Here is a 23,746-nt window from a genome sequence, read left to right as displayed (position 1 = left end):
CCGCCGTGCCCTCCCAGGTGTGCGTGCTGCGTCACCCGCCCACGCGCACGGGCCGTGCTGGCGTCCGCCGTGCGCTCCGCGTCACCGCTGCTGGCCTGGCGCGCGGCGGCCGGACGGTTCCTCTCGCGGCGTCTCGGGGCTCTCGGTTCCGTTCCCCGGCTCCGGCTCCTTCCGCCGTCGGTCCGGCCGCGTTCGGGGCCGCCCGAGCGGGGCAGCGGGGGTCTCTTCGGCGGTCGGTTCTCGGGGGCGCGGCCTGGTGTGCGCGGCGGATCCCGCCGCTAGCGTAGCGCGGCGCCCGGGCTCCGTGAGGCGCGGCCCGGCCGAGGCGGGGGGAGCGCGCGGAAGCGCCGCTTCTCTTCTCTACCGCCGCCGCCATGAGCGTGGAAGCGTACGGCCCCAGCTCGCAGACCCTCACCTTCCTGGACACAGAGGAGGCCGAGCTGCTCGGCGCCGACACGCAGGGCTCCGAGTTCGAGTTCACCGACTTCACCCTCCCCAGCCAGACCCAAACCCCGCCCGGAGCCGGGCAGGCGGGGCCCGGCCAGGCCCAAGGCGCTCCGGGAGCGGGGCAGGGCCCTGCAGGCCCCATCGAGGCCCAGGTGAGGCCGCCGCGGGGTGCCGGGGGGGGGGGCGGGGTGAGGCGGCGCCGCCACCGGGGGGAGCGCGGAAGGGGCGGGCGGGAGCGGGGCGAGAGGGGAAGCGCTGGGCCAGGGCGGCGGGGCCTGCGGGAGCGGGGCTGTCGCGATAGTCGCGATATCGCCGTGCTGTCCCGATAGTCGCGATACGGAGCGAGGAGCGCTGCCGGGGTGGAAGGATTTCGGTTTGTTTTCTTGTTGAAACGAACGCGCCTCCGCCTCCTCTTTGGTTGTGAGGAGTTGAGCGCTCTGAAAGCGGAGCTGGATTTCTTTCTGACAGAAAGCGGGTCCTTTCCGAGAGGGCCTCTTTCTCTTTGCGGGGTTGCCGGGCGGCTTTGTTTGGGGCTGTAGGGCAGTGACAGCCCGTAGTGCCTGCGGTTGGTGTGCGGAGGTCCTCGAGGCTGAGAAAGGGGAGAATTCTTAACGCCGCCCGATGAGGGCCGGGATTCCGCTTTAACACTTCGCAGAAGTGAAAGAAAAGAGGGAACTGGGCTGTGCAGCCAGAAACTAAGAAGTGTTATAAAAGGAAACGCTGCTTGTCCTTGTGTTGCTTCTTGACTGTCTATAGCAGGAGAAAAGAAGCCCGAAAGCCACACCTGAGAGGCTGTTTTGTGCTTTTTTAAAAGTTGGGCTGCTCTTGTATATCTTGGAATGTATTAAGTTCCATTATATCGTTATAAATTGTTAAGTAGTTCTGGTGTTAACAATTAAATGTTTGTAGATTGTCTGCGTTTCAGAACGCTGGAGGAATTGAAATGCTGTAGATAACAGCTCCTCATCCTGCACCAAAAGCAGTCAGAGGGGATTCGTTTTTTTTTTTTTTAACTTTATTTTCCAAGACTGATCTGTTGGGGTCTGTAAGTGACACAGAAATGAGTAAACTTAAAGCAGTGAGTGAATGGCAGCCTCAGGTGTGCAGGGCAGGTGGAATTGTGCTGCCTCAGTGCTGGGCCCAGGCCCAGGGCTGTGCTGGGACTCTCTCCAGTCAGTGTTCATAATGTGGATTTAGAGCTGAGCTCTTGTGGGCTGTTTGCTTTATTTTGTGTTTACTTGTAGCTCTTGAGTTCTGTTGGGCAAAACAAGCCTTTTTCCCGTTTGAATTGTTGCTTGTGTTTGTAGTTTGTAGTTAGTGTTTTTGTGTTTGTAGTTAGTGCGTGTGTTATTTGATTAAAAAGGTGTTTGGAGTAAAATCGTAGTTTTTAAAGCTCTGATGGTTGTGATCATTCTAGAACTCTCAGTAAAGAGTTTGGATAGAAGAAGAAAAACCGCCCCAGAATGAGTCTGAGAGTGCAGAAGGCAAGGGAAGAGGATTCGTTTTGCTTTTTGTCTAAACATGTTTGAAAAGCCTTTGAAGTAAGAAGGGAAAAAGGAAAATCTGGAGAGCACATCCAGGTATGAGCGTGTCTGTAAGCATCCGTCCTGGCAGGCAGGAAGCAGAGGATGTTTGTAATGGCTGAGTGCTTTTATTTCAGTGCAGGGTTTTGCAGTTGTCCCCATGCTGTGTAAATTTGGGGTAGGGGAGGCTGTTGTTCCAGTGGGGATTTGGGAGCACGGTGATGTCGGAGCTCAGCGAAACCCAGCGCCTGTGCTCTGTTTGGAGCTCTGCCTTTCAGCGTTCTCATCAGCGCTGAGATCAGAAAGGGGCCGGCTGAAGGATTCTCAGGGAGGTTCTGCCTCCTCGGGTAGATAATGTGAGCTCGTTAATGCCTTTTGGCAGGAGCGTATCTAAATCTAAATCTCCCAGGCTGCATACGATTTTGCCTAGTTTGACTGTGATTGTGAACAAAGTTGGAATAAGTATTATTTCATCCTGATAAACATGGAAGGGATATTATTTTTTACTCCTGTTCCATTTTCTGATACCTTTTTAGTGCCCTGTGGATTGAAATGAAACTCATTGAAAGATGAGTTGGGCAGTGCAGAGCCCCTCGTTTCTTTAGAAAGCATTCTTTGAGCCTTGCTCTGAAAGCTTTGTTTCTCAGCATATACTTAACTAACAGTTTAAGAGGATGCTGTTACCACGGATTAGTGTCTGAGTGACAAAAGGCAGGCAGAGGTTAAGCAATGCAGGAGCAACGCCTCCTGTTTTCTGTAAACAGTGGAAATACAGTTTTCTGATGATTAGACAAACTAATTAGCATATTTGATTTGCAATAAGATAAATTCTGATCATATCCACACTGTTTCCCTGCTCCCTCGGGCCAGGACTCGGTTCTGGTGGGAGGAGGCAGCATGTTTCTCTGTGCCTGGTGCTGGGAGCCCGCTTGGTGGTGCCCTGAGTGTGGGCATGGCGAGCCCTGCTGCTGGCTTGGGGTTTCCTGCAGTCCCCAGCCTCGGTGTTAGCAAATGCTGCTCGGACCCCCGTTGTGAAACAGCTCTGTGCTGCCGTGAGGCTGAATGCTCTCAGCAATGCACCTTCCCTCGTTCTGAAAGGGAGATCAAATAAGCACAACAGATTTTACGGCGCCGCGAATGTCACACGGTGTCAGTGGAGTCTCTCCCAACAACAAATAGTTGTGCAAATCCACAAGTGTGTGTTTTTCTAAAGCGTGAGAAAAACTTCCCTGTGCCAGGGCGGCATGCCTGGCCGTGCCGTGTGTGCTGCACAGTGCTGGGGTGCAGTGCCACAGCTGAGCGCTGTCTGGTAGCAAGATCCCAGCAGAATCCTTGCCTAGCTGTTGTCGTTTCTCTTGCTGCAGCCTGACACGTACTGCTTTAAAGTGCAGCTGTGCTGATGGCTGTTGCCTGTTGATGAGCTGCTGTGTGGGTGGGCACATCAGCCAGAAGAATGGCGAGGAAGCTGCTGTCACCCAGCTGGGGCTCCGCACGGTCACTGCTTGCTGCGGTGTTAATTGGGTCAGCTGCCGTGCTGGAGTGCGGCTCAGCTCCCCCAAGCACTGCTGCTGTGTGCAGCAGGACCGTGGAGACCTGTGAGGAGCAGGGGAGGAACCAGCAGCTCTCAGAGCCGTGCAGGTTGCTTGGCGTGGCTGCTAAACTTGCTGTGCCAGAAGTTTCAGTCAACACATTTAAAATAGAGAATCCCCCCCCAAATCTTACACAACAGCTGGTGCTGCCAGATTTTAATAACGCGCACGCAGGCTGACATGGCAGCAAGTTGAGAACAATAGTTGGGCCACTTCCTTCCTGTGTGCCTGCTGAGGCACGGCCCGGCTGCTGGGTCCTGCTGCTGACAGATGGGTGCCGTCGTGCTGACATCACTGCGCGCCCGAGTGCTGTGCTGATGTAGGACGAGAGATCTGTGTGTGCTGCCATTCCTTCTGCTCTCCTGCCTTAAAAAAAAAAAAAAGGGCTCTGCAATTGCACTGGCTGCTTGCTCGACAGCCCTGAATGATATGCAAGCTTCCAAAAAAATGGATGGTGCTTGTCAGCTAACGTCAGTAATGGCATGTGAGGCCTCTTGAGAGCAGGCTGACAGCACCTGCCCTGGGAGTGTCCTCTCCACACTTCTAAGAAGTTTGGGTTAACTTGTTCCATTAGTCTCCACCTATTCTAAGATCAATTAATAAGCTATGTTCATATTTTCTTTAATATCACTGTATTTAAAGTTGATGTTTGCATTAGAGCAGCTCTGAAGATGCTATTAAATGTTGAGCTGCTGCAGCTCCTGCCGTGACAGTCGGTCTGCAGAGCTGTGGTTGCTGTGGCCGAATGGAACTGGAAGCCAAGGAGTCCCAAGGGACAATGGCTGCTTGAGTTATGCTGAAGTCTGATTTGTGACATTCACACCTGTTGGTGCTCCTTCCTGGTGGTAAAAGCACTGTGCTAAGTATTGCCAAAATGGAGTTATTTTTAACAGGACCAGGGCTTGATGTGTCAAATGTGCTGACGCGGAACTTTGTGGTTCTGGCAGGTAGCAAAGTCAGTGCAAAGAGGGAGCACCTGCTGTGTGTGTGCTGCCTTAGCCAGGCAGCCTGTGAAAGGCACTGCTCTGAGAGCTTGGGCTGTGTTAGTTTGAATGGAGTTTGTGTGTTTCCTGGGTAACTTAAAGAAGCCTCTTTGTTTTGAAGGAAATAGTGTGGTGGCTAAAGCAATGTTTGGGTAATGCAGTGGTGGTTGTCACACCTGGTGCATTACACAGGTATGTGTTTGGTTGCATGCAGTGCAGGTGGTATGCCTTGCACAAATGATGCTGCTTGGGGAGCTGGGCAGTCTGCTGAGAACCAGCTTCTGTTATTTCTGGCTCTGGCTTTTCCTTAGGTGTGCATTGGAGTAGGTCTTGGTCCCCTGCTTCCTGTTGTCATGTTGTGAAGTTGTGCTTCTGGTTTGGTGGATAGACAAAACATAATCTGAAGAAAAGTAATTTAGTTGTGTGAATTGACACTTCAGTATTCCTGTAAAGTAGGAGCTGATGAAGCAAGTATCAATTATATACAACGTATATATGATGATTTTTGGTAGATGTAGGCTGTATTTCCAACTCATCGGTTTTCTGTTCTTCTGAGAACTTCCTGAATTCAAGACAAGTTTTTACACAGCAAAGTAGGGATTCCCGCTCTTGGCTTTGTTCTGAGCGTGTTTTGGTAGTATGACCTGAGCACTGACCTTGTACTGCAGGTTAATGGACCTGATGGCATTCTGCAGAACGGAGCAGTGGATGATAACGTCGCTAAAACCAGCCAGCTTCTGGCAGAGCTGAACTTTGAAGAAGATGAAGAAGATACTTACTATACAAAGGATCTTCCTGTGCATGCTTGCAGGTGAGACCTGATCTTTGCATCAGGCTGGCTGCTTCCAGAAGGTGGGGGCATGAAGTGCTCAGAGGATGGTTGGAATTTTGAAAGCAGCTTCCCTGGAGGCAGCTGCCTGCTGGCAGGCAGTGAGTGCCCTCTGCTGAGCTCCTGTGTGCGCTGACAGTGCTGCTCTGCTGAGCTCCTGGGCCTCTCTTCTAAGGGCTGCAGAGTTGAGCCTTCCTAGAAATGGTAATGGTGGAAATAGTTAAAGAGCTTGCCTCAAACCAGAAGTTTAACTCGTGTGTTTGGTACTTCCAGCCACTCTCATGATTCCTGATTTTTACTTCCCCTTATTTTGTACACTTCTGGGTAATTCAGATCTTGTTTTTGCATTGTCCCATAAATAATTTCCCAATGACTTCCTCATCTCGTTTTAATTCCAGTTACTGTGGTATCCATGACCCTGCCTGTGTGGTTTACTGCAACACCAGCAAAAAGTGGTTCTGTAATGGGCGTGGAAATACATCTGGCAGGTAAATGATTAAATGATGGAAATGAGATGGGCAAACTTGCTGTAGTGTTTGTTTTGAAATGCATAATGGGTGTGACTTACATTTTCCACGATGTCGAATTCTCGTGACTTGAATGTGAGCCTCCAACCTCTACATTTTCCTGTTATGAGCTTTTACAGCTCCACCTCAGCACAACTTGAACGACTTTTGGGCTTGAGCTCACTGCTTCTTCCCCCTGTGCTCTTGCAGAAAATTGTAACAGATGCTGTGCTCTGTGGAGCTTCAGGAAGCTGCTTCCAAACAGCAATAAATTTCTTGTACGTTGCCCCTTCTTTCACATTCACTTTGAAGTATTCGTGCAGAAATTCGTGGAGAAATACTGAAACTCTTAGCAGTCATCTTGGCCTGGATGAAAAGAGCAGGAGATTATTAAAGTCTGCCAGAGTATGAATAGGTTTTTGTTTATCTCTTAATAATGACTGAATTGCTGTGTTACATAAAGTTAGGACTAAATCTGGTTTTCATATTGACTGCTTATAAATACGGATCCTCTCTGGTTTCAGCCACATTGTCAACCATCTGGTGAGAGCGAAGTGCAAGGAGGTGACTCTCCATAAAGATGGGCCTCTAGGAGAGACTGTCCTGGAATGTTACAACTGCGGGTGTCGTAATGTGTTTCTCCTTGGCTTTATTCCAGCTAAGGCAGACTCTGTGGTTGTTTTGCTGTGCAGGTGAGAGAATTTATTGCAGTGTTTAAGTGTTGCACAACTGGATTTCTAAATGGCAACCCTCGGCTTTCACTTGGTACCTGGTTTTACACTCTGGTCTCCTTTTATCACTGTGTCACATTTAGTATTTGAGATGCTGAGCTTTTTTCAGTTGTAGAAATACAGGAGAACTAATGTTTAGGATACCTTGCCTCTGCAGTGTTGAAGTACCAAGTGCAGGAACTGATGAATTGGCTCAGCAGGCCACTGGTGTTGGCTTTCTTCTTTTAACCAGGCGTGTTTGAAGAATGTGTTAAACATGTTCTTATGCTTTGGTAGATTCCCTTACAGTCGTCTAATAATTTTTCTCAATATTTTGGTTGTGCAGGCAGCCATGTGCAAGTCAGAGCAGTTTAAAGGATATAAACTGGGACAGTTCACAGTGGCAGCCTCTTATCCAAGATCGCTGTTTCCTCTCGTGGCTGGTAAAGATTCCATCTGAGCAGGAGCAGCTGAGAGCACGTCAGATTACAGCTCAGCAGATCAACAAACTGGAAGAACTCTGGAAGGTATTTCCCACTTTTCAAATACCAATGATGTTTCACTCAGTGCTGGTTTTGTGTCTTAAAAGGAGGGACAAGGCTGTTTTAGCAGCAGTGTAAGGCAGGAAACAGAGCCTAATATACATGAAGTTCAAACCTTTCCCTTTTGACAAGCAACACAACTGGGAATTGACTAGAGAAATCACGTGTTAAAGTAGGAAAGCTTCATCTTCAGGTTCTGTCAGTCAGTCTGTAGTCAGTCACTGCTTTTTCAGAGCTTTTTATGTACCTGTTAATGCAAAACAAACTTTGCTGCATGTAGGTGAGCATGACATAACACTTCAGCATGGTTTTAGCAGTTTATTATCACTTGTTTGTGCTTAAAACTTTGAAACAGCACTCTTGTGTGTTAAATCTTAGGAAAATCCATCTGCAACCCTTGAGGACTTAGAAAAGCCTGGTGTTGATGAAGAGCCACAGCACGTCCTGCTTAGATACGAAGATGCTTATCAATACCAAAATATATTTGGTCCTCTAGTCAAGCTTGAGGCAGACTATGACAAGAAGCTTAAGGAGTCTCAGGTAATCTGCTTGAAAAATGCCTGTTAGAGGGGAATTCTGACCAGTTCTCTCACTTAGTAGAATGGAAGGAAAAACTAAAATGAAATAAATGTAATATTACTGTAATAAAGACATGACAGTAATTAACAGTAATATTAATGTGCGATCACAGGGAAAACTTTGAAACATCACTTAAGGTCTTCTGAATTCAAAGTTTGTCTCTCCTGGAATTGTATTCTTTGTCAGAACTGCTTCTTGGCCACCTTCTGTTACGTTCTTTTCCTCACAACATTCACTTACCTTTGCACCAGTCACTTCCCAGTCAAGCTTGTAACATGTTGGGGACACTGAAGAGTTTTTACAAAACTGACACAGGTGGTGATGCCAACACATTTCTCATTAACTAAATACATTGTCTTTGAAACAGAACGAACTTCTGCAGGTGGTGTGAGTACAGCCCATAGTGATAAACACAGAAGTTTGTTTGGTGACAGAGGAACAGCAAGTTTTGTGTTTCTCCACTGTTTTGAAGTTTAGAACCGTGAGGATTGTGGTAGTTGATAAGCAGCTCTTTAAGAACATAATATGTGCTCTTTCTTTACTGTTAGACCCAAGATAACATCACAGTCAGATGGGACCTGGGCTTGAATAAGAAAAGAATTGCTTATTTCACTCTGCCAAAGACTGATTCAGGTAATGACAGCTCAGCTGCGTGTTTTGTCTGGTTTTTGTACCTGGTGAATAACATCAGCATTTAAAGAACTGCAGTGGCCTGGGGTATGAGATAGTCCTGTAGGTTTTTGTTGCTGTGGATGTTCTGAGATTATTTTCTCTCTCCTTTGTAGATATGCGTCTTATGCAAGGAGATGAGATCTGCTTGAGGTACAAAGGAGACCTGGCCCCTCTGTGGAAAGGAATCGGCCATGTTATCAAAGTTCCTGATAGTATCCTTTACTTAGTGAGCCTTAAGGTTAAATTATCTCTGAGGAACTCCTAAATTGTGTACATAAGTAATTTTGAAACCATTGTGATTAGCGGGCGCCTTCTGAATAAATGGAAATCGGGAAAAATACCATTCAGATGTTTGCTGCAGATTACTACTTAACGAGGTTCTACAGATTATGGTGATGAGATTGCCATCGAGCTGAGGAGCAGCGTTGGAGCCCCAGTGGAGGTTACTCACAACTTCCAAGTGGATTTTGTGTGGAAGTCTACTTCATTTGACAGGTACTGAGAAAGCACTTAAACTCAGCAGATAATGGGTTCAGTAGGTGTGTATTTTTCCTTCTAACTTCAGTGGGGTTTTTGAACGAGAGGTGATGTATTGCTTCATTATACCAGCAATCAGAGGGAGTGTGCTGAATGCATCAAGGTCATGAACGTGGTGCCTGCTTCTCAGAGCAGCAGCTCTAAGTGTTGTTAGAGGTGGTGACGTTCAGTTGAATTCCGGGCTGTCAGTGTTTCTCACTTTGAAAGTACGTTCAGGGACTTTGGCAGTACATTCATGTAACCTGTGGATCCAAGGTGAAAAATGAACCTCAAGCTTAGTAGCATTTGGGATGTAAGAAGAAAAACGTCTGAGGTTCTGTTTGTTAATGCAGGCATGAAGCGCTCTGCGTTCTTATTTATCTCCTCAATTTTGAATCACTTTGATAAACTGAAGTTTCAAGGAAGCTGGATCAGCTGTGGGGTCTGTGGGCTTGAGGTGTGTCTGCAGTGCATGTTGTGAGATAGGAGTTTGTTGTCCTTAAATAGAGGTACTGAGTACAGCTTTTATTCATATCTTGCACCTAAAACTTCCACTGCAAACTGTCAGAGCCCAGTTCCACTGCAGGCTTGTGGTTACAGTTTGTAGGATGCACACTGGGGAAACAAAGATCCGTGTTCTGGAAGTCTAATGTTTGGTCTCTTAATTCTGTTGTCAGATCTCTGCATTGTCTTTTTTCCAAAAGATAGGCTTTAATTTGTCTGATGGCTGATTAACTTCTACTCTTGTGCATAATTTCATCTGAGGTAATCCTGATTCGGTTCTATTTTTTTGTCCTTTGCTCATTTCAGAATGCAGAGTGCTTTAAAAACATTTGCTGTGGATGAGACTTCAGTGTCAGGATACATCTATCACAAACTGTTGGGCCACGAGGTGGAAGATGTTATTATTAAATGCCAGTTGCCAAAGCGCTTCACAGCACAAGGACTTCCTGATCTCAACCATTCTCAGGTACCCTCATGTTCCTTCTTTCTACATGCAAAGAATACAATGGAGGATTTATGATTGAAGGTTGAACGACCTTGTAATTTCCTGTGCAAGGAATACTGAATAGCATTAAAATAATTCCACAGGTTTATGCTGTGAAGACCGTCCTGCAGCGTCCTCTGAGCCTTATCCAGGGTCCCCCTGGTACTGGAAAAACAGTGACATCAGCTACCATTGTCTATCATCTGGCTAGACAGGGCAATGGGTAAGAACTTCTCTGAATCTTTATGCGTGAGGTTACCTCGTGATTGGTCCAGAGAATCAGCTCACATTTAAGCACTTAAGCAGTCTGTATCCTTGAACTGGAAAGACTTGCTAGAAATGTGTTCTGTGAAGATCTGAGCTTAAATCAGAAGATACTCATCGGTAGCTTATTTTTAGGGAGCATGTGTGTTAACACTCTGTTGCAGGAAGAAGCTTACAGTTCACTGAGACTTTTTTGCCTTTTTTTTCCCCCAAGGCCTGTGTTAGTGTGTGCTCCAAGTAACATTGCTGTAGATCAGTTGACAGAGAAGATCCATCAGACTGGTCTGAAAGTGGTTCGGCTGTGTGCTAAAAGCCGTGAGGCAATTGACTCACCTGTATCCTTCTTGGCACTGCATAACCAGATCAGAAACATGGATAGGTAAGGAGGGGCAGAGGGGAAGAACCCCAAAAAACCCAAACCTCGGGTGTTGTGATGGATGCAGTTGTTTTAACAGCTCTGGCAGTGATGGTATATATTTTGCTCTGTACAAAAGTCATTTTTAGTTTTGCAAATACGTTTTCTTGTTTCTGTGGCAATATGTAAAGAGCTTCACTGTGAGCTGGAGCTGTTGTTAATTAGATTATAATGCGAAATTCCATTTTTGCAGCATGCCAGAGCTTCAGAAGCTGCAACAACTTAAAGATGAAACTGGAGAACTGTCATCTGCCGATGAGAAACGCTACCGTGCGCTGAAACGAACAGCAGAGCGTGAATTGCTCATGGTAAAGTTCCACCAGATACAACAGTCCTGTTACTGCCTTCTCCCACTTAGCTGCAATTTGTTGGCAGCTATCAGAACACAGTTTAACTTAGGGCGAGATTCCTGGGATGGTATTCAGTGGCCTTCTGTATGAAAGTGTTCTCTTATCCCACTTGATTGATTTGGGTTGTGTTTCTGTCTCAGAATGCAGATGTGATCTGTTGCACGTGTGTGGGAGCTGGTGATCCAAGGCTTGCAAAAATGCAGTTCCGCTCCATTCTGATCGATGAAAGCACCCAGGCCACTGAGCCAGAGTGCATGGTGCCAGTTGTGCTGGGAGCAAAGCAGGTAGGAGCCGCTGGATTCCCTTTAAAGTCTGATTTATGAATAGGTGAAGCAGGAGTTTGGGCAGAAAATCCAAACTCTGGTACCTGCACTGTCATCAGCAGTGAATTTTTCTTTTCCACAGCTTATTCTTGTAGGTGACCACTGCCAGCTGGGGCCTGTTGTGATGTGTAAGAAAGCTGCCAAGGCAGGCCTGTCTCAGTCCCTGTTTGAGAGGCTGGTGGTGCTGGGGATTCGCCCCATCCGCCTGCAGGTGCAGTACCGCATGCACCCGGCCCTGAGTGCTTTCCCATCCAACATCTTCTATGAGGGTTCGCTCCAGAATGGTGTCACTGCAGGTGAGTAAGAATGGCATTTCCTGCAGATTCCTTTCTCTTCAGTTCATTAAGGATTGAAGGAAAAATTCTTTAATTCAGATGAGTTTTTTTTTGTTGTTCAGTTAGCAAGGGAACTGCCGCCACCCTGATGGCTTTGGCTCTTTGAGGCATTGCTGTGAAAGTGATTTTCTAGTACAGCAGTATTAACTTCATTACTTTTGTGCTCTTCAGCTGACCGTGTGAAGAAAGGGTTTGATTTCCAGTGGCCGCAGCCAGACAAGCCAATGTTTTTCTATGTTACACAAGGGCAGGAAGAAATCGCCAGCTCAGGCACCTCTTACTTGAACAGGTAAAAATCAATACTGAGATTTACATAGAAATACTGATAGTATGAGTGTGGGACAATTAAGTGCCTTATATAAAAGGCATAAATTCAAAACAGAAGCAAACTGACTGCGTTTTGCACCCAGGAAGTGCTGGTTGAGGCCCATTTCAAAGCTTGAATTCCAGTAGCTCCTGAAACGAAGTCCTAATGGGTGGATGTTGAAAGAGGAGAAGGTAGCAAGAGAGCAGTGGAGAGCTGGGAATTTCATTTTTTTCCTATCCCTTTGTTCTGCACATCCAAACTTTTCCAGTGAATGAGCTTCTAACACTGCTCCTTTGCTTTACATGCATTTGTTTGCGTGCCTGGAAGGAAGAACCAGACCAGCTTACAAAATGTATCTGCTGTGATATTTTTAACCTGTCTGCTGCTTGAATTGTGTGTGCAGGAGTGCTGAATGCAGCAAGGCAGACTGTGCACAAACAAATGGCACAACTGTTGGCTCACAGAGCAATGGCGTTCAAAAACGTTCTATATTTAAAACTTCAAGATAAAAGAACTGAAGGATCTGTTTGTACAGCAGGCTGGAACACTTCTCCTGGTCTCACTCAAAGTACAAGCATACATTTAACTCTGAGAACTGCATTTCAGAAGAGTGATGGCCGTTCTGAGTTCTGCTTCTCCAGGAAGTTTAGTTGTGCAGTACTGAAAAGGTGGATGTAGATTCCAGGATCAGTGTGCGTTGTGACCTCTTCTGAGGTGTGAACTTTTGGCTGAGAGCATCTGTTTGTAGCGAGAGGTGATAGCAGGGAATGTTCTTGCAGAGCTTAAGCTGAACTAATATTTGAGTGGCAGAGTGCCGTGGTGTAAAAATGATCTCCTTCTGAAGGAGCCTTTGTGAAAGAAGGCACAGCACACGTGTTGAGGTTTTCTATCCCCATTCACTGAAAATGTTTAGACCTAATGCTGTAATTAAATAAATGAATCTTTTTTTTTCTAGAACGGAAGCTGCCAACGTGGAGAAGATAACTACAAAGCTTCTGAAAGCTGGTGCCAAACCTGATCAGATTGGCATTATTACTCCTTATGAAGGCCAGCGATCCTATCTGGTGCAGTACATGCAGTTCAGTGGTTCCTTGCATACAAAACTTTACCAGGTATGGAGTCATTGCACAAACAAGAGAACCTTTGATGGTAGAAAGAAGCTGAGAAGCTGAGACACTGTGAAACTCAAATGCTTTCATTTTTGTTCTGGCTTCTCAGACCAAATTTGTTTATTCTTCAGTAACTTCTGAGCATTTTAATTGACCTTAGGTAAAATAGTTCAAGGGAAGGTAATGCAGGAGTTAGCAAATGCCAGTAAGTTTGAGGAGAGCAGTTTGCCAAATAATGGAGAAAGCCCAGTGAGGTTCTGTTGAAAGGAGAGCTTGGATGAGTCCATCCTCTGAGGCTCATTGAGGCACAGAAGGGAAAGGTCAGCAGTGCTTCAGCTGTGGAAAAATGTCTCAAGCTGGGAGACACACAGGAAGTTGAACACCATAAATTCTAATGTTCAGCCATTTGTTTCCTTAGGAGTGTGTCCTCTGAGTGGACCTCCTCCACCACACACTACAACACATTGCTACACTACAGACAAGCTGCTTAGGTGTTTAATGCAGTTTCTTTTGCAATAATTGAAATAATTGGGCAGTGTTTTCATTGAAGCAAAAATTGGTGGAAATACTTCTGCTCCTGCTAGGGATGATGTGTCCCTCTGATTCAGGCTTCTCAGTGGCTGGGAGCAGCAGTACTGATCTGCAGCTGTATTGCTGTGAGGTTTTGGGATAGCCAAATTCGTTCTGGCAGTGCACTTGGAGAAGGGCTGCTGTCTGAAGCAGGTGCCAGTTGTAGGGGGGAAATGCAAGCACCATAAAGGACATGAACATAAAATTCTTTGTCTTAAACTGAGACTCTCCATTCTCCCTTAGGAAAGCTCGTTAGTGGGCAGTGGAATTATCAGATCATCTGGCATGACAAAAAACAGCACCTTTCCCAAATGATGGAACTGTTAGTGTGCAGCCAGTAGCCTTGTAAACCTGTTGGTAGTACAGCCCTTACGTGCTTCCATGATTTACGTGTTCTCCTCTGTGTTAGGAAGTAGAAATTGCAAGCGTGGATGCCTTCCAAGGACGAGAGAAGGACTTTATTATCCTGTCTTGTGTGAGGGCCAATGAACACCAAGGGATAGGATTTCTGAATGACCCCAGGCGTCTTAATGTGGCTCTTACAAGAGCAAGGTAAGGTAAAATTGGACAGATCTTCTGTTTTAGAGGGGAGCTACTAAGGGCTGTGTTCTGAGGGTGGTAAGCCTGTTCCTCTGCCTGTTTAAAGGGAGCCTTGAAGGGAGTATGGAAATGATTCAACTTTACAAGAGCAGTCTTAAATCAGTCAGCATTCCTGTTTTGTACTGGGAGAGTGTAGAGTCCAGCATGCTCATCCCCTTTGTCTGCAGGACAGAAGTAGTCTGCCCTTCACTCGCTCCTTTCTGTCTCAGCAGCCGTTGTTACAGTTTTCCTTTTCTTAGAATGAGTTTGGTTGCTAAGAAGGGAAGCTGCTGAGAAGTCAGCAGTGCGCTGGTTGGCTTCCCTTGGTATCTGCTCAGTTCTAAAACAATGTAACGTGGCTGGTGAGCATGGTGACGTGTTTGACAAGCCTGGAGAAGGCAGGAGATTGCTGCGGCCAGCCTCTCAGGAATCACAAGCTTCCAAGTGTACAGAAATCCTTTGTATACAGGAACAGTTGGGTCAGGGTCTCCTATACTTCCTGTCACAGGCTTCTCTGGAGTTCTTTGTCCTGTTCTGTAAGCTGATCTTAGTTTCGCTGTTTGTTCTTCCATAGGTATGGGGTAATTATTGTTGGGAACCCGAAAGCTCTGTCTAAACAACCACTTTGGAATCACCTGCTGAATTACTACAAGGAGCAGAAGGTTCTGGTGGAAGGACCACTGAATAACCTCCGGGAGAGCCTCATGCAATTCAGCAAGCCCCGAAAACTTGTCAACACCATCAACCCAGTAAGTTGGCCTTTCCTGTTTCTCAGATGTCTGTGGCAGGTAACTGAGCATTGACAGCCATAAGTGGATGGAATAAACAGACACCTCCATGCCCTCACACACCTGTGTTGCCCAGTAAATGGGCTGTAGCAAAGTAAACTGCAGTTTCTAAGTGAAGCAGTTTGTCTTTATGCACTGCAGAATTTTACATGGGGTGACTTCTGAGATGCATGAAACATGGTGCAATTACTTTGTGTAAGTTCGTTATACAAGCATTCCTTAAGGCTTTTACAAGCACTTCTGTTGAGAGTTGTCAGCATGTGGTTGAGACGATGGCTGGATGTTTTTCTCACATTAGAAACAGTATCTGTGAGGTTTTGCTGAGTTTTTACCCACCTTGCAGTCGGTGACAGTGTGCAGCTCGATGCTAAAGCTTTGTCCAACTCCTCCCATGCTTTCAGGGCGCCCGCTTCATGACCACTGCCATGTATGATGCACGTGAAGCTATTATTCCAGGATCCGTCTATGACCGGAGCAGTCAAGGTAAAGAAGCTGTCAGCATTAACGCCATTCACCATTTCTTCACTTAGTCCCTGGGGTTGGATGTCTTACAAACTGCAAATGTTTAAATGTTTAAATACAGAAAAACGTGGGGGTTAAAAACTGAAAATGATCGTGGTGTTGGAATTCTTGAGGAGGGATTTTGCTGCCCCTGACGTTGCAGTAACGTCTGTTACTCCCTGGTCTGAAGAGCAGATAAGGAGTGAGGGGGGCTATCAGCGTTGTAGGAATGGTGAATGGCACTGTAGAAGAGTGATGGGATTGGGGCTACTGCTTGTGTCTCTTTGAGACTTGGGAGTGTGGGATAAATGGGGAGCTACGAATCCCACAGGTTCGTGGCAGTGATGACTTGTCCTTTGTTTGTATTATTTTTCCTCCTTAAAGTCCTCCCATTACCGTTAAAAGCAGGACTGTGAATTTCAGGGTATTTGGGATGCTTGAAATAACTGTGACTTCCCCCTCCCCAGGGCGCCCATCCAACATGTACTTCCAAACCCACGACCAGATCGGGATGATCAGTGCAGGCCCCAGCCACGTCACTGCTATGAACATTCCCATCCCCTTCAACCTCGTGATGCCCCCAATGCCCCCACCAGGGTACTTCGGGCAGGCCAACGGCCCGGCTGCAGGTATGGGGCCAGGGGGCACAGTGCCAAAGGCACGGCGTGGGTCTGATGTGGGATAATGCTTTCGGTGCTGATGAGAGTGAACTTGTATTTCTTTGCACCTACTGCACTGAGCACCATGAGAAGCGTTGCCTGAAGCGAGTCGTCAAGTCTTTGTAGAAGCATCTGATTCTCACACGCTTGTAAAGCTTCTCACTGTTGGTTTGGATAAATGCTTTTCCAGGACGTGGGGCACCCAAAGGGAAGACCGGTCGTGGTGGGCGCCAGAAAAATCGTTTTGGGATTCCTGGAACGAGTCAATCAAACCTTCCCAATAGCCAGGCGAGCCAAGACGTGGTGTCCCAGCCCTTCTCCCAGGGTCCACTGACTCAGGGGTATATCTCCATGAGTCAGCCATCTCAGATGAGTCAGCCTGGGCTCTCCCAACCAGAATTATCACAGGTAAGCAGTGATGCACGGTCGGTCTGCCCTTTTTCCTGGGTTTTATGTCAGTGTTCTGTTTGTGTGCACATCTCTGTTTCTTAGAGTTGAGGAAAGTAGAAACTAAACCATTTTCAGTTAATTTGGCCGCAGCATTTCTTACCTTCTACTTGGTGGGCTTCAAAAATATACTTGAGCAAAAGAACTCAGAGCTGCATACCAATTTCACCCCAAGCCCTGACGTTCAGCCGCTGCCCTTCCAGCTGCCTTGTGCTGCTGGAAGCTTATAGCAATTCTGCAGCAGAACGGGGCTGAACTTTAAAACCCAAAAGTTGCTTTTTCTTTAACGTTGGCTGCTCTGTGGGGTCCCATGGAGCTTGGTGCTGCTTGACACGCGCTCTCGTTTCCAGGACAGTTACCTTGGTGATGAGTTCAAGTCTCAGATTGACGTGGCGCTGTCACAGGACTCCACCTACCAGGGGGAACGCGCGTATCAACATGGCGGAGTGACGGGACTGTCACAGTATTAGAGTGTAAGCTCTGCGCTCGCCCCTCTGCCCTCCTGCCTCATAGGAGCTCTTGAGAACCGTTTCCTGATGGCTGTCATGCAACTCTTGTTCTGCTTTCTCGCTTTCAGGTTGAGGAAGAAGAGCTAAGCTTGTGTGGAGCTTAGTTCATCAGCATTTTATTCTGGGTAATAAAAAAAATAAAATAAAATGGATACCTGTTTTCCACTGCTAAAACTGAAGCACCACTGTGTGAGATCAACAGGAGAAAGAAACCAACCAACGGAGAGGAGAGAGAGAGAGAGAGAGAAAGGAGAGCGCGCGAGAGAGCCCACTGCTAGCTCACTGAGACAAGGAGACTGACCGGAGAGGAGAGAGAGCAACGACGGACTGGCTGGCGCCTCACGGGGAAGGCAACTCACCCTGCAATGAGTGGTCAGCTGAGTCCCTGCTCCCCCAGTCCAAGAAGCTCGAGAGAAGGGCCTTAAGCAGGTTTCACTTCATTCCATACTTCTCTTTGCGAGCAGGGCATTACTTTTCAGAGCAGATGGGGAGAGGAAAACCCTCATCTCAGAGTTGTTCTCAAGGGGTACTATATTTTAGCAGTAACTGTTTACATTTTAGAAGCAGAGTATCTGAGAGAGAGTTCCTAAGTTGACAGCAGGCCAAGCAGAAATCCAGCGGAACGTAGCTGATGCTCAACTCTGAGATGGAGGTTTTGTTGTCCAGCGCTGGCTCTGAAATCCTAGTGTCATCGTGCCGCCCGCATTCTGAATGGGTCTTTCGTGACAAGGTGGTTTTAAAGAGATTCTTTCAAAGGAGCACTGAATTTTTAGAAGTTTGTCTCTGAATTCTTAGTGGTGGACCTGGGAGATCCTTGTTCTGAGAAGCTCACAAAAAGTGTAAAACAAAACTAAATTAGAGCACCAACCTTGAGAACTTTCAGTGTGATTTACAGTTGCAGCAATCAGCCTCTTCTTCCTACATCGGATAGCAGTTAGATGGAAGGAGCCTGCGCGCTCGAGCAGGAGGAGGGTTTCGAAGTGTTTTCTGTATGCTTTAATTGGCTACTGTCTGGACTCTACTCTGTGAAAAACAAGCCTTTCTGTGAGATGAACTTTGCGCTTGAAAGGGGATGGGTTCCTGTGCCCTTCGGCCCTGGAGGAAAGGATGCTAACAGGCCTGCTTTACTGCTCCCTCAGCTGGGGGGAAGAAGTAGTGGAAACTGGGGATTATATTGGTTTTGAAGTAAAGACTACAATGTTACCGAAGCAGGTTGGAGAAATGGACAAAGCAGGCAGTTGTTGGAAGGTGGCCTCTGATAGATGGGTACAATTAGAGATAACGGGGTAGGCTTTTGTGTGGCTTCTTCGGTGATGAACGCAGATAGCCGAGGTTCAGGTGTTGCAGAACAAACCCGGAGCTGCTTTGTCAGGTAGTGCACCCAGCTGTGCCATCGGTGCTGGCTGAAGAAATAGCTGGAAGTCAGAACTGAGAACAGCACATAAGAGAAGCCATCCAATTTCTGAGTTGTACCCATATCTTAAATAAGTCATATGGGAACACTGGGAGCATTTTATTGGTGTCTAAACCTTTTTAGAAACGGCGCAGAGAATCACAGCTCCTGCAGACCCGGTTGGGTCGGATCCCAAACTGCCAACCTCAGCCTCCCAACCAGGCAGAGACGAGCAGAGCGATTCTGACCTCGGGGTTTGTAAGGTTGGAATTAAGTTAGCGTTCTATCAAAGGGCTCCAAGTGTTTCTAGTCTTTTTTGGGGGGGGAACTCGAAATACCTCTCATATGAATGTACTTAAGCGATGTAAAACCCACTTTTTGTATCTGGGGGGAAAGCCCTTTCATCACTGTCCTTTCTGTAGAGTGTTGACCCGCTTTCATCACCTGTATTTGCTGTAGTTTTCAGGAGTGTCTCTTCCCCAGCACAGACCTGGTGTAGCATACCCACAAACGTGAGTAGCGTGCACATAGAATGGAACAGGTGTTCAGCATTTGTGTTCAGTCCTGCAGTGAACGTGGTTCAAGAACTGCAAAATAAACTCCAATTTTCCAGAAACGAAAACCATTCTTTGCTCATAAAAAGCCTCCAGCGTTTAGACTTCTACAATGCGAAAGAATGGAGACACAGGCCACCTTCCTTCCTTGTGAGATGGACTGTTTTATTTATTAACATTGCCGAAGGGCTTTTTTAATTTTTTTTTTTTCCTTCTGTAGGCTGCGTAGCTGCATAGACTTTTCAGATAGGTTGAAGCTGTAACCCTCTGTGCAATGCAATCCATTGAGTAATGTAACCCCCTCCTCCGCCCTCCCCCCTTTATTTCACTGATGGGAATGCCTGCCTCTGCTTCTGCTGTTTTTTTTCCTTTGTAGCAGTTACTCTGAGTTTTATAAATCCAGACATCAGTGCTAGCACGCTGTTACTCTTTTGATTTTGTCTCAGTTTGTTTTAAACCTGTTTGTCATCAATAAAATATTAATAAACAGCTCTTGCATTCACGGTGGCCCCCTACCTTTCAATGAGGAAACCATGCACCATTCATTAAAACTTAGTATGATTGTAGAAACTTCAAGTTTATTACTTCCTTTAAACACAGACTGGTACAAAAGTGGGGGGAGGGGGGGGGGGGGGGGCAGAGCGGACGGGGGGAAGCAAATGCAGATCCTGGGTGGGTGCTCAGCCTGGCTCCAGCAACAGCTCTGCATCCCTCAGTCTGCTCCAGCCACCAAAAGGAGAGGAGGGGTTTGTAAATCCCTCCTGTTTTAATGGGGAGAGAAGGAAAACGGCTCCTGCTGGGTTACGGCCCACTCAAAGCTCTTAAAGCCTTCAGTGGTGGGCGCTGCTTTCTCTGCGCTACGTTAGGGGTTACTGCTGGCTGGGGGGAAGCTGAAGGTGAGTGCTACAGCTAAGGGCTGCTCTCCAGCTACTCAGCCTGGTTCAGGAGTGGCAGCAGGGCAGTGCTGCAGGAAGACGCTCCTCTGCAGCTCCGGCAGTGGTTCAAACCCTCAGTGCTTCCTTGGAGCTGCACTCGGCAATACTTCATCAGATCTTGAGACAACACAGCAGGTACAAAGAAAAACAGTCCAGGCTGTGCTGTCAGGCTCATATTTCAAAAAAAATAATTCAAGTTAACTCAGATTCCTTGTCTGCTCCCCCCACCCCCAAAAAACAGCAAAGCTGCAGCGGTGCCAGGAAAGCCTCTGCTGGAGGAGCAGCACGCAGCACTGCCATGGCATTGAACACTGCGAGAGCAACTGCTGCAATGGACTGAGGAGCACAGCCAAGAGCTGCAGATCTGTCCACAAATCCTCAAAAAAAAAAAAAAAAAAAACTAAAAAAACCTAAAAGCCAAATAAATCACAACCCCCAAAAGCGTATGTGCATTATTAACGTTGTGCCTGCGTTACGAGGGTTGTAATACTGCTGTGCAAAGCTGCTGCTGCCTGCACTCACTGCTTCGCTCAGCGAGCTGAATTTGGCGCTGTGCTGCAGCAGAGGGAGCTGGGGGGGTCAAAACGCCACCGACTGCTGCACACATGGCACTGCGTGCCCCTGCTCTCCTTCCTCAGCCACAGCGCCTCCCCTGCGGTGCTGCTCCACAGAGGCTGATGCAGACAAATCCTCCACAACAGGTGAATGGGGGCTGAACAAAAAGCAGTGCTAGAGGGAACTCGGCTCCAAGTACACCAACATGCAGCTCAGGTGTGAAGCAGAAGCACCGCTGTCCCACAGCCTCCACTGCCCCGGGGAAGGGATTCAGTCGGACACAGCTCGCGTCACGACACCATACCTCTTCCTGCAGTTGGACCAGAGCTGCTGCAGCTGAACCTGCCAGCATCACTTCAAATTTGTCATTTCGTTTTGCATCGCCTAAGCTGCAGAAAGCTGAAAACAACAAAGCCCAGCAGCTGCTCTGCCAGGCACAGGCGGAGGCCGGGATTCCCAGCCTGGTGTCTCTGCCACCCACAGCGGATGGCTGAGCAGCACCCAGGGTCAGACCTGATCATAACCCCGTCACCACCTGCAGGCTCTGACAGAGCATCTCAGGGCACCCAGCACAGCACGGCCACTAAACCAGCCCTGTCACCATCCCGTCATGCAGACCTCCTCTCTGCCTGCACGTGAGGAAGGCAGCACAGAGGGGAGCTCTGACCTCCTTGTCCCAGTAGCAAACTCCCTAAGCACCAGCACAGAGGGCATTTATCACACTTGGATTTATTCCATCAATCATTCCGTGTCCCCCACGGCGCATACCCACAACCACTCCTCTATCTGCAGCCGCACTCATCCACCACCATGTCCTCGTAGTGCCTCAGCACCACGTTGTCACTGTTGTCATAGTAGAGGATGGAGATGGGGGACAGCCTGACGGGGACGCAGCAGGGCTGGGGTGTCCCCTCCGGGTCCAGTGAGTGCACCATGGTCTGCAGGATGGCGTGGTTGGTGCTGTTGAGCTCAGCCGTCAGGGGGAAGGGGCACTCGCCCAGGCAGTAGTTGGCCATGTAGCCCTGCGGGGCGATGATCCAGTTCTCCCAGCCGACGTCACTGAAGCTGATGTAAAGGCGCCGGGGCTTGCAGAGGTTGCTCGGTGTGATGGGGACGTTGTAAGCGCTCCTCCTCCTCCTGGATGCCCCGCACTGCTGCTGGCTGAGGGTCACCACCAGGAGAGAGGCATCCAGGAACGAGTCGATGCCGGCACAGAGGCCCTGTGGCCCTGCGCTCAGCGGGGCTGAGGCTCCGTCTCCGCTCACCGCGATCTCCAGGATCAAGCCCAGGTTCCTGCTGTGAGTTGTCCAGTCCTTTGCCACATCGCTCAGGTTGAAGAGCAGAGACTTGTGCAGGCGGGCGAAGGACTGCTCCACCAGCAGCTTGCGGCCTCGCTCCAGGGACGGCGTCCCCCTCAGTGGCACCTGGCAGCTGCGGTACAGCCGCAGCTCAAAGCCCTGCCCCCGGCCCGGGCTGTGGTACGAGTTGTGGCTGAACTTGAGCTCCAGCTGAGCCATCGTCAGGCGCTCACCCTCCTCCAGCACAGAGAGGTTAAAGTACAGACGCTTCTGCAGACACAGCAGCGGATGGGGCTGTGTGCTGTGAATGAAGTGGCCTGATGGAGAAGAAGAAATAGAGGTGGTGGTGTCTGAACCCCCTTATGGCGAGCAGGATCAGCCTCCCAGTAGTCGATCAAGCTCCTGGCTGCACACGAAGAGGAAGACGGGCAGAGCAGAGACAGGCAGCTCTACACATCCACAGCTGCTGGATCAAGATGACAGCGCCTGGGATGGGGCCATCAGCCCCACAGCACAGCCTGCAGAAAACTGTCAGCATCGCCCCCGGGGCAGAAGCGTTGTTAGAGGATGGAGGGAAAGGAGGGCGGATAGCAGCAAACGGACTGAAGTGACGAGCTGCCTGTGAAAGCCAGCCCTAGATTTCCACTGGAAATCTGAGCTCAACAGAACCCAATCGTGCCTTGAGATGCTGATGGCATTGACAAAGCAGCTGCCACATAAAGGAATGGCTCAGAGCAGCCCGAGGCAGGAGGACCAAAAGGAGAATGGGGACAGGACCCAGCAGGATTGCTGAGCATCTGCCTCCACCCGAAGCAGGGAGCCCGAACTCTAACATCATTACCTACAACACGCTCACAGATCAGACCATACACAGGCAAGACTGGTCTCAGAAACCACTTCTGGCTGCTGCCCTGTCCTCCCCCAGCCATTCCCAGCCCAGACCACCGAGAGGCTTTCAAAAGGCAGGACTCAAACGGCAGCATTTCTGTACCTTGGTCAGCGAAGACACGGATGATGTTCCCAGGGACGTTAAACTCTTCCACTCTACAACCATCCACCGGGTCTCTGTTTGTTGCAGGAGAGCTCTTTCTCTTCTGGAAGATCCGCCAGAGAACAGATGGCACCGGAATGGGGATTTTGGGGCTGGGCTTCACGCTCAGACCCAGGGATTTTAACAGCAAACTTTCCTGTAAACTTAAATCCATCCCCAGACTCACAGTAAGGAGAGCCCAGGCGAGGCCAGCTCCAAAGCTGGCACGCACAGGGAGAGGCCACATCACTCCGCTTTCCTGACCACAGACAAAGAGCAGCGCTGTGCACAGGACCCACTGCCAGCTGCACTGAAGACAGGGCCAGGGGGTGATGATTGCCTGATGGGAGCCTTTGATCTCGTTAGTGCTCAATTAGCACACAGGGATTCCCAGGATTGGGCAGAGGGTGTGAACGGTCCCCCCTGGCTCCCTGGGGCCTTTTAACCCTTTGAGGCTGTGGCAGGAGAGCAGCTCAGAGCTCCCTCCCCTTCTGCATCTCCACCCCATTGAGGTCCAACAAGAAGTTCCACGCAGCAGCAATGCTGCCAGCACGCCGAGCTGCTCCCCGTGCCCTGGAGAAGGGCAGATCTGGTGGCCACTCCACCCAGACCGGGGAGACGCTGCTCAGTCCGGGCTTCTCTCACTGCCTCCTCTCCAATCAGCTCCTCAATCACAGTGTTTAACACTTCTCTCCAAACGCTGTTAACTTCCAGCACAGCACATCTTCAAGCTCTGCCCTTCAGCTCCCACCATCTTCCCCCAGCCCAGGTGCACAGACAGCAACCAGCACCCACTTCCCACACAGGGTCCCCCCGCTCAGGCACACACACACCAAATGCTGCAACCCAAGCAGTGCCAGTGCCCAGCACTCCAACACACTGAGATTCAGCTTCCTTCGTTTCCTCCTTCCTGCAAATCCAGTTCAAAAGCCAAGAAACTA

The 23,746-nt window shown here is 48.6% G+C and overlaps 2 protein-coding genes across 3 annotated transcripts; one reads left to right on the top strand and one right to left on the bottom strand.

Moving 5' to 3' along the window:
• The first annotated feature begins 74 nt into the window (after nucleotides 1-74).
• Nucleotides 75-19,489, top strand: UPF1 (UPF1 RNA helicase and ATPase). Of its 2 annotated transcripts, none has more exons than XM_052699743.1 (24): nucleotides 75-599; nucleotides 5,211-5,353; nucleotides 5,770-5,859; nucleotides 6,402-6,569; nucleotides 6,934-7,114; nucleotides 7,508-7,669; nucleotides 8,257-8,341; nucleotides 8,494-8,592; nucleotides 8,767-8,875; nucleotides 9,707-9,866; nucleotides 9,989-10,107; nucleotides 10,363-10,527; nucleotides 10,757-10,871; nucleotides 11,054-11,197; nucleotides 11,319-11,532; nucleotides 11,743-11,860; nucleotides 12,834-12,990; nucleotides 13,967-14,109; nucleotides 14,711-14,885; nucleotides 15,326-15,407; nucleotides 15,893-16,054; nucleotides 16,275-16,492; nucleotides 16,882-17,004; nucleotides 17,109-19,489. In XM_052699743.1, the coding sequence occupies exons 1-23, from the start codon at nucleotides 375-377 to the stop codon at nucleotides 16,999-17,001; spliced, it is 3,354 nt and encodes a 1,117-aa protein (XP_052555703.1). In that variant the 5' UTR covers nucleotides 75-374; the 3' UTR covers nucleotides 17,002-17,004; nucleotides 17,109-19,489. The 2 variants fall into 2 exon arrangements, with proteins under 2 accessions (XP_052555703.1, XP_052555702.1); XM_052699742.1 differs by having other exon boundaries at nucleotides 8,758-8,875.
• A 54-nt stretch (nucleotides 19,490-19,543) lies between these two features.
• On the bottom strand, nucleotides 19,544-23,579 carry GDF1 (growth differentiation factor 1). Its single transcript, XM_052699744.1, has 2 exons — nucleotides 22,767-23,579; nucleotides 19,544-22,092 (listed from the first exon to the last, which is right to left on the bottom strand). The coding sequence occupies exons 1-2, from the start codon at nucleotides 23,050-23,052 to the stop codon at nucleotides 21,260-21,262; spliced, it is 1,119 nt and encodes a 372-aa protein (XP_052555704.1). The 5' UTR covers nucleotides 23,053-23,579; the 3' UTR covers nucleotides 19,544-21,259.
• Between the last annotated feature and the right edge of the window lie 167 nt (nucleotides 23,580-23,746).

This window comes from Tympanuchus pallidicinctus, unplaced genomic scaffold (genome assembly GCF_026119805.1).
Source record: "Tympanuchus pallidicinctus isolate F22 unplaced genomic scaffold, pur_lepc_1.0 scaffold38, whole genome shotgun sequence".
NCBI lineage: Eukaryota > Metazoa > Chordata > Aves > Galliformes > Phasianidae > Tympanuchus > Tympanuchus pallidicinctus.
This window is presented reverse-complemented; position numbering and strand designations above follow the sequence as displayed.